This window comes from Borostomias antarcticus (assembly GCF_949987555.1).
Source record: "Borostomias antarcticus genome assembly, chromosome: 7".
Classification (NCBI taxonomy): Eukaryota; Metazoa; Chordata; class Actinopteri; order Stomiiformes; family Stomiidae; genus Borostomias; species Borostomias antarcticus.
Genome location: NC_140240.1, coordinates 26,122,792 through 26,139,919, shown reverse-complemented (window position 1 = coordinate 26,139,919; position 17,128 = coordinate 26,122,792). Strand labels below are relative to the sequence as shown.

The window sequence follows — 17,128 nt, the reverse complement described above, 5'->3', positions numbered from 1 at the left end:
AGAGAGAGAGAGAGAGAGAGAGAGAGAGAGAGAGAGAGAGAGAGAGATTATCTCAAGTGGGCTAAACTCCCCGAAACGGCTCACAGGGTGCAGTGATGTGCTGTACTGTAGGCTATATCTAATTTACAAATTAAACTGCACTATGATGTAGTGAGTGAAAGCTTAAATAGGCCTACATGTATTCTTTATGACATAGGCCTACTTACTTTTTTGGGGTGCCTCCCCCTGTAATTCATTCGGTAAGTGTTTAAGAACGATTATAAACCGCTATTTTGTTTTTTTGTCTCTAGACATTTTGAAAATGTCTGTAGACATTTTGTTGATGTGTCATCGTTGTCAGACCTGCGCCTGATTTTGTCTAATTGAATTCCTTCTAAGACATTGGCCTTTGAGACTGACTCATTTATCTCCACATCTTTCTCTTTATAGATAGGCTGATCTGTAGTGTAAAAAACGTGAATGTCATGTGATCTTGGAGTTTAGCTCTTAAGCCATAACCCTTCCTCTACAAACGAGGTTTTCTGAGCCATAAAGTCGATGCCTTAGTGAAACATATGCTTCGTTCACAAAGGTTTTATCTTTAAGTCATAAAGTGTTGCATTGTATCAGTTATGAGGCATAAGCTATGTCGAACCCAAGATGAGGTATGCGTTCCCCTTAAGCCAACTTATTGTTTACTTTACCCATTCACAATATCCCACATTTACACTAAATTTCACCCTGCTTGAAGTACTGTATATTATTCGCCCAGGTGAAAGTTAGCATCTCACACTGCTCGACCTAGACTTAAAAAGTTGGCCTACCATCAGGACGAGGGGAAGGCAAGGGGAAAAAATGTAAACATTAAAATCCCTCCCTTTAACTACCACTATTTCAGACCCCCCTCGCTCTCTCTCTCTCCCTCTCTCTCCCTCTCTCTCTCTCTCTATCTCTCTCTCCGAGTGGCCTGGAATTGACTGGAAAGGAAATAGCATGACTGTAGTCTGCAGCTTTTCCATATGTCCCTGAGGTCCAATACAAAATGGAACTTTTCATAGGTCAGACTGGCATGGGGGAAACAAAAGACTTCTTCCCTCTACGGCGTCCACGGCTGTTACTGTAAACAGTAGCTTGTTGCTACTGCATGTGCATATTTCAATCAATCAAAGCTTTGTATAGCGCATTGCATACCCAGAGGCAACACAATGCGCTTTACAGAGAACAAGGGAGGTGGGCATACGTCCCACCCGTACATATTCCAGAGGGAAGCAAAAAACCAGTATCACCCGGGGGCCAGAAAAGTGAGCTGGAAAAATTCTTCCCTGACCCCTCTCAACAAGGCGATTGAGCAAGCTCCTGGAGTATGTTTGTCGACCATCTAAGAACATTTATAAAGCAATAAATTACATTAAATTACATTTTCCCAGTAAGACAGGCTAAAAACATCATAGGACAGACATGGCAAACACTGGTGTATGTCTGTGTGTGCGTGAATGTGCCTGGGCCCAGATAGAGGCAGGGGTTGTGGTAGGGAGGGGGTAGGAAAAGGATACGGACCCGGGTTAGGGTGAGGGGAAGGGGATCTGAGCCCAGGACTGGTGTATGTCTGTGTGTGTGCCTGGGTCCAGGTAGAGGCAGGGGTCGGGGGTCGGATGGAGGTATTTGAGACTTGTCATAGACTTCTATAGTTCGATCGATACGCAGACAGATTGCAAGATCAAGTTGATACTGTATGTGTGTAACCAGTTTCGGCATGCCCAGGGTAGAATTCGATCCCAGGTCTCTCGTCGGACAGACACCGTTTTAATTTGCTACGCCGATGACAAGCTAGCTTACCCTATTTATACTGGGGGAGTGAGTTTAACCAACAACTCACTGTCTACTCGGGATTCAAGAGGACTCAGTTTTATGTATACATGTGGACCCAGGTGATGTTGAGGTGTCCTACATGTTGTAAACACCAAACACCAGCTGGACCCTCATCAGCCAATCATAGAAGAGAGCCTATGGGTCAAATCGCAATGTAGGCACTGTATCTCCACGGTCAAACCATCTTGTTAGTTTCTTTCAAAAAGCTGCTTTAACTTCAAGACTAATTCAAGTTCAACAGGTCCAGGCTATGCGGACCACTATTATATTTCAGCCCCCCATAGAACATTCTAGATAGAGAAACAATGATGTTTGATTTGGCTCTGCAATGTGGCGTGTCAAGTGCACCTGCCGCAGAGTGTGAGACATCGGTGGTTTGGCGAGTTTGACGTGGGGAGATGGGAGATGAGACTGTCTTTTGTTGTTCCTTATCACCGCCCACCCTGTAACCCAGCCCAGTGAGTGCTCTGTTTGGTTACCAGGCCGGGGGAACTCTAGCCGTCTCATCCCCTTCCCATTGTCTCGTCCCAGGCCACTCCCCATCGCCTACGACTCACACGAGTGGTGTGAGCTTAAACCCCTCCCCTCTGGGCCGCCGCCGGCCAATGGGAGGCGGCGGAAGGCTCTTATGTAAATAGTGAGGTGGTGTAAATGAGAAGTTAGTGATGTTGTCTCAGTTGTAATTCATCACCTGGGTTTCAGGTGTGTGTATCTAGCCTGTGGGGGGTAGGGCACGCCTCATAGGGTGGCATTGCTGATTTGAACGGGTACGAACACAGGTGTCATATGAACAGGCCTGTGAGATTCCCATCAGTGTAGCTTCCATGGCTTTATTCAACAGAGAAACAATAATTGATCTACTGAATTGAATTGAATTGAAACCTTTATTGCCCCAGAGGGGAATTTGTTTAGCACACATCAAGCATACAGAAAACATTGAAATGTACGCCCATCACCAACACCACAATGTCACTGTATACTGTATAGTTGCTCAAACATGATTTTCCCCCCAGATATTCCCCTCAAGAGAAATACCTGTAGAATGACGCAGAGAGGCGATACTAGTGACTTACAGTACTACCGGATGTGAGTGTCAGCCCTGCAGAGCGCTCCTTTTAAAGAATGTAGCTCCCTGTTCAGGTCAAGCGACATAACAGGTAACGCTGCATTCCTCATGCTGTTAATGGAAAGCAGTGCTTGTCCTTGACGAATTACGTCAGAAACCAACGGCCTTGATTTTCTGTACTTCCAGAAGAATTCAGTTTACACACTTGTGTTAATTTAGTTTATTTGCACAATAGTACAGAAATAAAAGAGAACCCAGGATAATGTTCTATTGTTAATGGTTGAAAAGTAGTATTTCTTGCCCTACAGATATAGCATTGCAGTACTGTTCCCAGAAAGAACCTGTGTTTAGTGATAGCAGGAGGGAAATGTTTTGCTTTGAGAACACATTTTGCATTCTGTAATATGAGACGCGGGGGGGAGAGCTGATATCCAAGGCTTTAGCTTTGTGTGAAGCTGACAGGTGCTTTAGTGTATTCTCCCTCTGCTTACTGGAAGGGGTGTCATGTTTTAACCAATACTTCTTACACTGACAGGAAGGAAGGAAGGAAGGAAGGAAGGAAGGAAGGAAGGAAGGAAGGAAGGAAGGAAGGAAGGAAGGAAGGAAGGAAGGAAGGAAGGAAGGAAGGAAGGAAGAAAGGAAAGAAGTGGCCCCCACCCCCACCAACAGAGACTATCGACAGCACTCATCCATTCCCTCTCATCCTGACCTCCCTCTCAGAGGAATTATGCAAATCAGAGTGCCGATGCGTCGTATCCTGAATGGACAGAGACGATCATTAGCAATGAATTATGGATGATGATTGGGGGATGGCTGGTAGTGGTTGGTGGTTGGGGGAGGTTAGGTGGGAGGGGGGGGTCCCTAGGGTGTGGCTGGCCACTAGGCCATCTGGCCGGCAGACAGGGCAGAGGCATCCCACAGCTTGTTCATGTCATTTGTTGGCTTTCATGTTTTCGCAGTGGAGAATACAGTGAATGTCTAACCGATATGCTTTCTTCTTCCCCCAACTCCCCCCAACATTATGCAGTTTTGAAGATTATTTTATTTTTGTGTTTAGGGGTGTTCCTGAGTTACATTTAAATAAACTCTTTATCTGGAACCCGTCCCCAGAGTAATGACACATCATGGACATACCTAACCCATTATTCATGACATGGTTTTGGTATAGAGTTTCATGTCCTTTTGAACAGTGTTAAGTGCAGGAGGGCTTGTGGGCAGTGCACAGCGCACCACTTAAAAGAGACCACAGAATGTTCAATCAATCTGCACTGTAATTGGCCTACTTACCCCCCCTGCTGCCCTGTAATGCTACAAGACTAATATGTGGTGGTTATCCATCTAGTTGGTTCCAGAGGTCTGGAGCTCCTGCTTTGTCCTTGTTCTCTCAACTGACACAGAGTCCCACTGAGAATGAATGAAGAGGTCATTGACCTTATAGTTTGACCCTGACCTGTTCAATAGGCTGAGGTACTGTGCCAGTCAATCGAAGCGTGGATTTACGCATACTTGAACGCCACAGTCCAACTCTTCAGCTCATACTGTAGTTCCACCACTAAAAGTGAAAGTGGAATTCGTCCGGTGAGAGGAATAACATTTTGTGTTTAAGTTGTCTCAGGCACAAACACGTTGTACTCCCCGCTGTGAGACCCTGGCAGGCGACGTGAGTACAACAGAGCTGCACTGCAGAGAATGACGGGAAGAGGAGCAAGAATCAATCTAACAGCCCGCAACTTACAAAACAACAAACAACAACAACAAACTAATGAAATCAGAGGCCATGTTATCAGAGGGCTGTAGTCAGGGATAAGAACATTTTGTTGTGAAATACAGTATGTACAGTACAAGTCTTCATGGTGTCACTTCTGATAAGTGAAAGCAAAGAGACTGATACTTGGAAAATGTATAATTAGGTATTGGTCTTTTATTATCAAAAAACACACAGACAACAGGAACAAACCAATGGTCAGTTTGGACGAGAACAGGGAAGCCTAGCTAACATTGCAATGTGCATGTACATACTGTATAGGCAGACTGCTTTCGTGTTCAGTCCTACAGACTCTTACAACTTAAACTGACATGACTGTAAGTCAATTGAGTTTCACACATCGTACACTCTTGTACAACTGCCCAGTCAGTTTTGAACATAATAAAATGATCATACTGTAGAGCAAAAGGTACAATGCTATCCCATTAATGCTTGACATTATTCTTACAATGTGTGCCACATCAAAGCTACAATCCATATATTATATATATATAATTATTCATTTATTTTAACCAATATATTCCCCAAAAATGAGTTTATCAGCGTATCTATCATAATTACCTGCACAGGTGTCTGAGGACATCATATACTGGAGCCTAGGCTAAAAAGAAAATGTTTCAAATCAGCTTTGATTGAAAATAACTAAAATTGATTTTCATGAATGATTGTCATCAACATTGATAATTTCACATCAACAATTCACAATAACATATGTGACCATAAGCTCTCCACATACTGTATGTTCTAATATGTAGAAATAAATAAATGAATCTGTAATATATACAAAACATTTAGCTTCACAGTACCATGTACAAAGCAACACAACAATGGTGGGAGGGTATTTACAGAATATTTACATAAACTATTTACAAAAATCATTCATCGTGTCATATCTCCAGTATGTCATTCAATGCAATGACACATGCACACACCCACACAGCCAGTAATTTCTTTTGTCCAAAGCAATCCACCCAAGGACACTACAAAAGAAAAATGCGTTCTTCATTGATTCACTCTTCGAGAAAATTGAGCAGAAATTCTATAACATCTGCATAATAGCTTCAAAACCACCCACCCAAATTTGACTGATTTGGATGCAGCTTGTAGAGTGCTGCACAAGATAAGTATTTCGCTTTTGATGTTACAATATTGTTTAGTGCACGTAAACTGTTGAGAAACTGATGAAAATATAACAAACCTACTGTAGCTAGACTAGAGCCCACCCACAGTGTGAGTGAGAGCAGGCAACAGGTACCATACAAGGCATTTCAACTTTTGTGTGCGTTAAAAGCGCTAAGGCAAGAACGACCTCGGAAGTTGGTGTCATAACAGTTCACAGATGGCGGAAGTCATGAGGCAGCCACATACATTGAATCTCTTCAGCTAAAGTAAGGCAACGTTACTAATGTTTGGTTAGTAATGCTTGCATTGATGGGAAAGGCACAGTAACGATGACAGCCCCACAGCCATAGTTAAATGTCCCTTAGCATGGAAGTAGGGCAAGTCCACATACAGTACATACAGCTACTGTACCATACATGACATTACAATGTTGTTGTCATGCGCTTGACACTAGTCTACATTATAGTGCTGAATACAGTAGATTATAGTGCTGTGCACAATCATGATTGTGCCAAGTTAGATGTTTGACACGGTTATAGATGCATGTTCATAAACGGACTAGTACTTGATATGTAACATAAAAACAAAAAAGGTGAATTTCAGCTGTGTAAGAATAGTTGTCTTCTGGTAAGAAAGTCACTCTGGTAAGAAAGTCAACGTCAACATGTCAAAGGATCCTAGACTGCCTCCGTTGTCTTTGAACTTCAGTCAAAAAAAGGAGCAACTTAAGGGAAAATATTGAGGACTAAACTTCAACTGTGCATTTATCCTTCAAGTCGAAAAAGTCTCATTCTCAAATCAGAGGTTTCTGCGGAGTCATGGCCCTCCATTCTTGCACGAGACCGCGCGCAACGAATGCTACAAAAGGATGGCCTTTTTCTTCAAGCTGTCGCGGATCCTGTTTTTTTTTTCCGTTCATTTACATTCGTTTCCACAGAAACGGGGTATATTTCTTTCTTTCGTTGGTCTGCCCGTGTGTCGGACGGCACAGTGGTGAGGTCAGAGCAGAAGCCACGCGATGAGGTCACAGGAGCGGGAAAAGAATGAGCAGCAGCAGCAGCATCACCAGGGACGCACAAAAAAAACTCGTTTTGTCACCTTTTTCACACAAAAAAAAATCTCTTTAAGTACAGTAGCCTTCTTCATTTCAAGGTCAGGCCATGTCTTCATCCAGGCTCACCATCTGTCTCTGCAGAAGGAGCAGACAGTCATACGGGTCAAAACTCTTTCGTAATTGTGGTCACGGCACCAGTGTAACCCGTTCACCTTAGCTCCTAACAATTCCCACTGCTAAGCGCTACGATAAAATCGTAGCATTATAACACAAGTCCACAATAAGCTGCCTCATCAGTCACAAAAGCGAGGTTAACTCGTGTTATGCTAGAACGCAGAACCAATGAACAACACTGGTAAGTACTGCCCTGCATGTGTATTTGGGTGGAACGTACCTGCGGGTAGACGTAGCCGTCCAGGCTGGTGTTCCGGCAGATGTGGACCTCATCCTCGTGGACCTCCGTGGTCTTCTGGTACACCGGGTTGTCAAAGTGGATGGTGTTGGTGTTCTTCAGCCGCCAGTGTCTCCACAGGAACATGGCGCCGAGCACCACCAAGCACAACGCCACTGCCGCGAGAAAGGAAGGAGGTCCGAATGTCAGTTGCTGAGATCGGTATGCTTTCCTACACTAACGGTGTCATGTTGTCATTAGATAGAGAGAAGTACATAAGCGTTTCCTTACTCAGTGGCAGCACGATGTAGAGAGCAGTAGGGTGAGATGACTGAGCTTCTGTCGGCATCGCAACATAGTCTCCAAACCGTCCTGAAAGAGCGGAGCAAAAAAAACAACTTTGTTTACTTTCTATGTACAGTAAGTATCCTCAAGATACGTGCGTATCAATCAACTGTTCGCAGCCCAGCACCGATGTAGCCGCCTACCTTGAGCGTTGATGTCAGACTTCACTGTGCTCTGAGGCTGGTCGCGCTGCGCAGACAGTGTGGTGGTGGAGGTAGTGGTGGTAGTTGTAGTCTTGGCGGCAGCTCTGGTTGTGGTAGTTGTAGTTGTGGTGCTGGTGGTAAGCTTTTGGGGCACAGACTCAGGGACCGGCGCTTCCTTTCCGGTAGCAGCTGAGGTCGCTGAAGCTGTTAGGGTTAAAACAGGGTCAAAGTCACCAAAGATCCAACGGTTAATCTGACCATCCTTGGCTATTGTGGACATCGGCACCATTGGCTGAAAACACCTACCCGACTGGCACTTCCTCATGTCCGAGGCCAGGGCCATGTGATCGGGGCAGGCGCAGGTGTATTTGGGGGAGTGCTGGCTGATCTGGGGGGCGGGGAGACACAGGAACTCGCAACCCCCGTTCATACTGTTACCCTCTCTACACCAGTTCTTTCCTGCAAGAAAAAGAGAGAGAGAGGAAGAGAGAGAGAGATAGAGAGCATTAAACCTCACGGCACAGCGTTTCAACTCAATAAAGAGCAGTCGGACGTTGTAGTTTGCTGTAAAAACACGCAGCTAGTCGCTGTACCGATCGGCTGCTGGGAGTTGTGGTACAGAACGACATCCTCGGGCTGGGACAGATTCTTCTCCAGTTCCGTGATGTCATTTCCTGTCAGACGGTTGGCGCTCATGATGGCGTTGTTGCTGACGTCGGTCCAGAAAACGCTCTCCTAGAAAGCGAAGTGACAAATAAATAAATAAATAAATAAAACTATACAAGCAAATAGCTAAAATACTGTCAGAACGTACTTTTTCTTAACTCAAAGAAGAACCACTCAACCACTTTTGGGTTCATAGAAGTACTCTTTGGCCTGGATCGGTTAAGCTTGTTGTCCTTGGAGCACCAGACATGGGCTGGATTGTTGGGAGTATTATGGCCCAGAGCCAGCAACGCTAAACTCGTAAGTAGAGCAGGTGTACGTGAGACGGTGACCCCTGTTAATACCCCTCAAGCCTTCGCAGTCAGGTTGGACTGACCCGGCAATCTGGGGTCTGTGCACGCGCTCTGATTAAAGGGACAGTTCGCCCAAAATTCACACTTTGTTTCTTCCTTCGCTACCTTCAAATCTCATTTCCCGTTCCACGGCTCACGCCACTGACAAAATGTTTGACGCGGAGCTACCTCCAACCCTCCGCCCCATTTTGACGCCACCCACCTCAAAGACGGCGAGAGCGAGGGGGTGTTTCAGCTTGTTGGCGTCGCTGATGAGGGTGTGGCGCCCCCCTCCGTTGACGTCAATGCTGGAGAGGGTGTGCATCTTAGAGTCCACCCAGTATAACCGCTGGCTCACTATGTCTAGAGAGAGAGAGAGAGAGAGAGAAGGAGAGAGGGTTAGATTACATATGTATTGTATAAAGATATGTTTAATATTGGTTGTCGGATGCTGAATGTTACTCTTACCGAGAGTAATGCCGTTTGGCCATGCAATGTTGTCCGTTACCAAGGCGACGCGGCCCGCTCCGTTCAAACCGCTCTTCTCAATCTTGGCCTCTGTGCCCCAGTCAGTCCAATACATGAAACTGGAGAGCACGCGCGCACACACACACACACACACACACACACAGTTAGACTTCACCGTCTATAGCATAGTAGGCCCTGTAGTAGGCGAATGTTAATGCTTTTACTTTTTGGCAGGGTCCACTACGATGCCTCTGGGCTTTTCCAGGCCTTCCGTGATCAGCGTCTTCCTCTTTGAGCCATCCGTGGTTGCCACGGAGATGGTCTTGTGGACGCTGTCGGTCCAGTAGATGTTGGCATGGATCCAGTCCACGGCGATGCCCTCCGGGGCCCCGTCCCGGCTGTCAATCACAACGCTGTGGTGGGAGGGGCTACTGGCGCCGTCCAAGTGGGTGCTGGAGAGGGGGAGGAGCAAAGATGAGCCGGCGTTGTTGGGTAAACAAAGGTGATTGAAGAGTTCATCTTACACACTTCATGCACACACACACACACACACAACAAATATATACCCATAGACAAACACACACCAACACACAAAACAAAACAAAGAGTTTGTGTTTACATATCGTGCACACCACACACGCACGCACGCACACACCTCCAACCGCTCTCTCTCTCTCTCTCACCTGTAGATCTTGTTCTGGGACAGGTCGGACCAGAAGATGATCTTGCCAGGCATGTCCATGTCCAGGGCGGCCGGTCTCTTCAGCCCAGGGATGAGCAGTGTGTACTCCTTCTTGTCCAGGGTCATCATCCTCACGTCATGGCGGTTGGTGAAGAACAGATAGGGGACGGTGCCTGGGAGAGCACAAGTTTATGGCGTCACATGACATCACGTGACATGACCATTGAGTGTTACATCTCCTGTAATGCTAGCGCAGTTTAGTGTAGTAGTGAGGATGATGAGGTCGGAGTTAGTACAGCAGAGGTCAAAAAGAGCTAGGATGGGATGCGTTGGTCAGACTAATGCCTAAATCAAGAGGAGTTATGTCCCATATGCGTATAGTACCTGAGGCGGCCTTGCAGACTTTCGTCCTGGGGTCCATCTCGTAGCCCTTCTCACACACACACTTGTAGCTGCCTGGGATGTTCACACACGCCTGGCTGCAGATGTCAGGGGTGGCACACTCGTCAATGTCTGCAGATGGGAGAGAATAGGTCAAAGGTTAGTATTTTCATTCTAGTTTCCGTCGTTCGAGGTCAATTTTGAGGAACAGTTGACATTTTAAGAGCACATTTTGATGTTTCTAACAATTTTTAGGTCAATTCCAGTGATTAGAGTGGCGTTCAACGTCACGCCGACATTGCATGGACGTCATTCAAGCCCTCTCACCTTCGCAGCTTTTCTTGTCAGCCATCAGGCTGTATCCTGGACGGCATATACACTGGAAGCCCACCTTCAGGTCCTTACAGATGTGGGAGCAGCCGCCATTTTGTTTCATGCACTCGTTGTTGCCTGCAGAGTTAAGACAAAAAGACGTCATGTTCGGCGTCCATTACTGTCTTTTTCCTTGAGAAGTAGCAAACCGGTGACCTCACTCTCCAAAACCACTAACCATCGTGCCCAGCCAGACTGGGGCTACTTCGCCAGCTGTGCGTGTAATATTTTCCTAGATAGGATACAGTCTTTTTCCCCTTGTGCATACTGGTTGGTAGCTACAGAAAAGAGTACATAGGTCTTGTACAGTATCTAGCCTCAACAGCTAATAGTATTGCTTATAGAGAGATAAGAGCAAGTATCAAAGTGTTACAGTATTACAGCAAGAAAAGAATATCGGTATCGAGCTTCAACCCACCACATTCTTTGACAGGTTCATCGGACCAGTCTCGGCAGTCCCTCTGCCTGTTGCAGACTTTGTCCATGCTGATACACTCCCCGTTGCGACACTTGAACATGCTTGGGCCCTCACACTTGTTAACTGGGGGAAAGAAAAAGACAGTACTGCATTCAGGAATTTCCTGCGTGAAAACACGAAAAACAGATATTGAACACTTAATGCATAAAGCTGCAGTATTTAAGATTTTAAACACTTAAATATTGCTATATATTGCTATGATAAATCGAGAGGGATGAGTATTTGAGCTCCTCTGTGAAAACGGCATCTTTGTAGACCGCTGGTTGGCTCTGATACAGCAATTATAATAATTATTATAATTTGGTGCCGGTTCGGCCTTATTTGGGCGTGTAGGCGTACACAAACCCACAAACCATGAATGTGAAGCAGACTAAATTTTTCCCGACACAGAATTTTCACTCACTGCGAGCACATAGCTAGGTTGTAGCACAAACGTTACACACTAGTATAGGTCAGAAATCAGGAAGATGTTGTGTGGATGAAAATGCATGATATGACATTCAGTAGTTCTATATATATTACATAGGCTATATAGACGCTGTACAGTATAAACACACAGAACCTTGATTTGACTGGAGGGAACAGTCTGGATGTGGGACTCACCTTGGATACAGTCAATCTCGTCACTCAGGTCCCTACAGTTGTACTCCTGGTTACACTGGAGGCTACCATGGATACAGGAACCGTCGTTACACTGGAACTGGTCTGGACTGCAAGTGGGCTGACCTACAGAGAGAGAGAGAGAGAGAGAGAGAGAGAGAGATACAATTGTAAATGAGGATGAATAAAGAGAGAAAAGGTGAACGAGTCCAAAAAAAGTGTGAGCAATGAGCAGTACAGCAAAGATTAAAAAGAAGAGAGAGAGAGAGAGAGAGAGAGAGAGAGAGAGAGACCCTTACTGCAGTTGAGCTCGTCCGAGTGGTCCAGACAGTCCATGCCCAGGTCGCACCTCCAGCTGCCGTGGATGCACTCCCCGCTGCCGCAGTGGAACTCGTGGGCGCCGCACGCCACCGGCGCCTTCGCCTCCCGGCCGCCGCCGCGCGCCGCACAGATCTCCGGCCACTCGTCCGAGCCGTCGGCGCAGTCCGCGTCGCCGTCGCACGCCCACAGGGCCGGCACGCACACCGTGTTGTTGCATTGGAAGGAGCCAACGCTGCAGGTGGGGGCGGGGCAGGCGGCCTCGTCGGAGCCGTCGGAGCAGTCGTCGTCCTCGTCGCACACGAAGGCGGTGGAGACGCACTGGCCGTTGGCGCAGCGGAACTCGCTGCTAGTGCAGTTCTTAGCAACTGGGGGAAAGGAGAGGGATTTTAGATTATGGACTATCGGGGGGGGCAGGTGATACACACGCATCAAACAGTATCTAGACATTGGATCCGAAAGTTTGACTGTTGAGAGATATTAAGCTACTACTTGCTGCTTTCACACTCATGCTTCTGCCCGAGTATTCAAGAGAAAGCAAACGAAAAGGATCATGGGATTTTTTTCTCCTCCTTCCAAGTTATCAGTACTGTCACATCAATGTCAGACGTACAACAGCCGAGTTCGTCGGCACCGTTGCCGCAGTCCGCCTTGCCGTCGCAGTGCCAGCCGCCGGGGATGCACTGGTTCAGAGCTCCGCCACAGCTGAACTCTGACGGCAGACAGGTCTTGGCCTCTGGAGAGAGAGAGAGATGGAGAGAGAGAGAGAGAGAGAGAGAGAAAGAGAGAGAATTATAGCTAGAGTGACCGGTCATCCACAGGCTGACCAATGTGTAAGGTGCTATCGACCGCCAGGCACAACAGTTGGCGGTCGGTACTGTAGTCATGGATACGGGGGGGGGGGGGGCGTTGGGCGACTCACCGCAGGAGGCCGGTAGCTCGTCGGTACCGTCGCCGCAGTCGTCACCGCCATCACAGATCCACCGGCTGGTGATGCACTTCCCGTTGCCGCACTTGAACTGCCTCGAGCTGCACTCCGCTGCGTCTGGGTGCAACAACAACAAAAAAGATACAGTATTTAATCAACAGTAATTAATTATAGAATGTAATATATGGTTAATAATGAAATGAGGCATTTTTACGGGTTGTAGCCACTTCTATACGCGACATGTTTGTCCATCTGTCTGTCCGTGTGTGTGTGTGTGTGTGTGTGTGTGTGTGTGTTTGTAGCATGAGATTTAGACCGATCAGAAGTAGCCAATACCAGCAGAGAGCATAGATTGCTCATAAACCTGTGCCGCTTACCTTCCCACCTAGGTGTTGGATTTGTTGTTCAATTAGAACAACTAAAGACACTTCATATTCCAGTTATCCGTAGAGTACACTAGGAGTATTCTTTTACAATAGGGAAATATAATACCACTTACGCCTACTCTACCACATGACACAGCAAGTCTACTATGGAAAAGCCTCCTGCTGACGACAGCAAGCGTACAGTAAGTACAGTAGGCTACTACGGAAAAGGTGTTACAGTCAATGACCATTTAACGAGGTGACACGGTAATGGAGGTTAAATATTCAACACCAACTACTGATTGTCTAGAAGTCCATAAAGATTACAGAAGGACTGTGGGTGTGGAAAGCACACCCCTTTCAGTGCTTTGCTCCCTCTAGGAGTAGTTATGATGACACAGAGTGTTTCCCAGATGTGAGACCTCCGCGTTGAGGAAAACGGATATGAGGTAAGATTACAATGTCGAGTATTTCACCACAGGAAGGGATAGGCATTTCCTGGATCTCTTGCTGGATCTCATCAACTTATATGAGTGTTTGGCATATGGGTCAGGACGCCGTTCATTAAACTGATAATCAAATCAAATCTTATTTGTATAGTGCATCTCATACCCAGAGGCAAGGGTATGAGATGCACATAGAGGAAGGGAAGGAGTGAGGAATGAGGAATAACGCAAAACCCAACTTTTCCACAGTTTGGGACGGTATGCCAACACTGGGTCAGTATGCCAACACTGCAATGGCACTTTTCTGTATGTCATTTAACACTTAAAAGGGATATGACCTCAAAATGACCCCGGTTTATTTTGGGTCCCTATGTGGCCAAAGCGGTTTGACCTCAACTGTACAAGGGAAGAGGCCATTCACACCGAAGTGAGAGCAGATAGGCAAATGATGAGCAGAAAACACAGAAACCGCCCATTCTTTCAGGGCTATGGCACTATGACCCTCCTCTCGGGTGACAAGAATATCCTGTCATAGTCCTCGGCACCCTCCGGCTGTATGCCAAAAGGAAAAGTCAGTCAACTGTGCCTTTAAGACAATGGGGAGGGGAGGAGTCAAACAATCACACCACCAGTTGCTGATTGGCCCCTGAGTGACATTCCTCATATCCTGAAATGACAGAAGGAGGCTGGGGAGGAGCAGCAGCAGGAAGTCTGAACCGACCTGACAGTTGTAATAGTAACCACATCCACACATCCTTGTCGGAATGGATTTCAAAAGAGTGGACAAGAGTGGATGAGGATGCTGTTTTTTTTCTCAATCACTGGCAGGCTACCAATGTTAACATGCCCTTGAAGAAAGAGAACAAAAGTGTGAGGCCTGCAGTGTACCGTATCTTGTCTCTGGACATCGTCGGCCGAGCCCGGCCAGGTTCTGATCATAACAAGGCCGCAGTGATTAAGAAGAAGGTATACTCTCCTCCTCATCTCTGTGTCCCCCACACTACTGGCTAATATATCACTTTTCCAATGAATCTATACACACTTGTGCAGCCAGCGGGCTTTCCAGGAACAGTTTCTCCTCCATCCTCCAGCTGTTCTTCGGGAGAATTGGGACGATTCGGGAGAATTGGGATTGTACGAGACGTGCCCCCCCCCCCCCTCCCACCAGACATAAAGTGTGAAGGGAGAGTGAAAATCAAGAAGTTTCCCTCTGTACGCAATCTGTTTCTCTCTGTCTCCCTCTCCATCTCTCGCCCTCTGTCTCTGCACCTGGCCCTCTTTGGATTTCTGTGTGTGTGTGTCTCTCTCATGGTTTATCTCTCTTAGCCCTTTTCCACCAAAGGAACTCTGGTTTGTGAACCGGTTCGTTTCAAAATTCCTGGAACCTTGGTTCTGTCCAGAGAACGGGCCCGCGTTTCAACCAGTTTTGAGCCGAACCGTTGTACGTCAGCCCACGCCCATGATGACGTCACGGTTCGCACTGAAAAAACCTACTATTTTGTGGTGCCGGTTCGGAACCAGCTTTCGGGTTCCCAAACTCATTTCTTTTTGGTCGAAATTCTAGGAACCATTCAAAATTAGGTTCGCGAACCGGCACCGAACCGGTTCCCTCTTGGTGGAAAAGGCCTATCTGTGAAACTCATTCATTACTTCCAGAGGGAGATGTAAAAGTGGGTCAAGTGCCGACCTGGCTGACTTCCAAACTCTCGAACCCCCCCCCACACACACACACCCACTGCTCTCTTTCTCTCAAAGGACAGGAAACTGGACACTCTAAAGGCAACGTTTTTATTAACTCAAAATCTATAGTCACCCTCTTCAAATGGGTCACAAGCCTCCCAGGAAAGGCAATGGTCTACAGTATGACGAACCCCAGAACTTTCATTTCAACTTTTCACATTCTCATTTCTATGCTGTGAAACCGTGGTGTCATAGTTGTGGTTCAGAGTTCTTCCATTGTCGTTCGCGTAAAGTAGGCCTTGTTTCTCAGAAACCTACCTTCTTTGAGAAAAAAACAACCCCGCCATTTCTGCGTGGAAACCACCTTCCTCCCACAGTCTAGCTTTGAACATGAGGCACCAGAGTCAGCTCCGGCTGGGCTAATATTAGTCTAACTGAAGGCCTGGCAGGGAAAGTCGAAATACGGCATCGCAAACATCCTTCTGTCACTATGGGTGTGTGTCCTGTTGTCTGTGCTTATCTCATGCGTTTTATTGATCTGCAACCCATCTGTTTTGCATGGTGACCAAGCATGGACGAGAGGGGAGAGGTGTGTTGGTGGTTCTCTCTCTTGGTTTAGAGATTGATTATCATTGATAGCCATGACATACTGTTGGCTTGGTTCCTCTAATTGTCCAACATCCATCGTATGAAGGCCCGCTTTGTAGAACTGAAGACAAGCCTTCCTCATTCTTATCTATGAGGAAGGTATAGTGTATGTACATTGGTGATTCACTCTATGCCAATTTCTGTTTGTCTTTCAGGTGGTGACGGATCCAACCAAAGATCATTTAGATAGCAGAGAGAATCATCCATCTGTTAGTTCGCTTGCTTCCCCAACAAAGCTGTACTCTGTTCTGAAAGGTTGTTCATAGGTTCCAAGGTTCCATTGGAAACTATCTTTCGCACCAAATAAAGCTACTGTAGCCTACTTTCTAATCCCATTTCACCAAAAAGGCACAAGCAACCCTGAGCACTGCTGTTCAGCAAATTATTGGTCGTTAGGGAAACGTAACTCATCTGATTGACATTTCCCTCACCCTTCCAAATCTGAGGCCCCCGCTGACCAAATCTGCTGGACAGAGCGTTGTAATAGGGATCCATTCAATAAACAATAAACAATGTACTCATATGTTTGCTTGCTACTGCCTTTGGTCCAATCTACATATTGTCAATATGTTCCACTTCTCACGGTGTGTGGGTTAGAACTGGCTCCCGAGATACAAATCCAGATCCTGGACAACTATAAAATGTGCTACAGGCAGGAACCTTTTCGATTGATTACACAACCAAGGCTGGCTGCTAGGAGACAGGCTCTCTCTGGTGCTATTTTTACAGCGCCTGAAAACGACCGGCCCCACCCGCCTCATCATGGTAACCTAACCATGTAAGGCCATCGTTCGGTATTCCTGCCATGGATGGGAGAGAAGAATGTACACACTAGCTCTGGTTCATAGGCCTGCGTATGGAAGGGTTCGATGTGTGACAGTGTCTAAGATACCAAACCAGGCGCCCGTGCATCAAATCAAATCAAACTTTATTTGCATAGCGCATTTCGTACACAATGCGCTTTACAGAGAGCAATAGGGGGATGGACATAGATCCTACCAGTACATTTTCCAGAGGGAAGCAAAAAAAA

The 17,128-nt window shown here is 46.6% G+C and overlaps 1 protein-coding gene across 1 annotated transcript; it reads right to left on the bottom strand.

Moving 5' to 3' along the window:
• Window positions 1-6,447: 6,447 nt before the first annotated feature.
• ldlrb (low density lipoprotein receptor b) lies at window positions 6,448-13,201 on the bottom strand (the record flags this gene model as incomplete). Its single annotated transcript, XM_084441410.1, has 18 exons — window positions 6,448-6,990; window positions 7,250-7,422; window positions 7,538-7,618; window positions 7,735-7,938; window positions 8,041-8,193; window positions 8,328-8,469; window positions 8,956-9,095; window positions 9,201-9,319; window positions 9,425-9,652; window positions 9,884-10,055; window positions 10,267-10,395; window positions 10,591-10,713; window positions 11,054-11,176; window positions 11,717-11,839; window positions 12,013-12,399; window positions 12,645-12,767; window positions 12,954-13,076; window positions 13,174-13,201. The coding sequence occupies 18 exons, from the start codon at window positions 13,199-13,201 to the stop codon at window positions 6,955-6,957; spliced, it is 2,607 nt and encodes an 868-aa protein (XP_084297536.1). The 3' UTR covers window positions 6,448-6,954.
• Window positions 13,202-17,128: the final 3,927 nt, after the last annotated feature.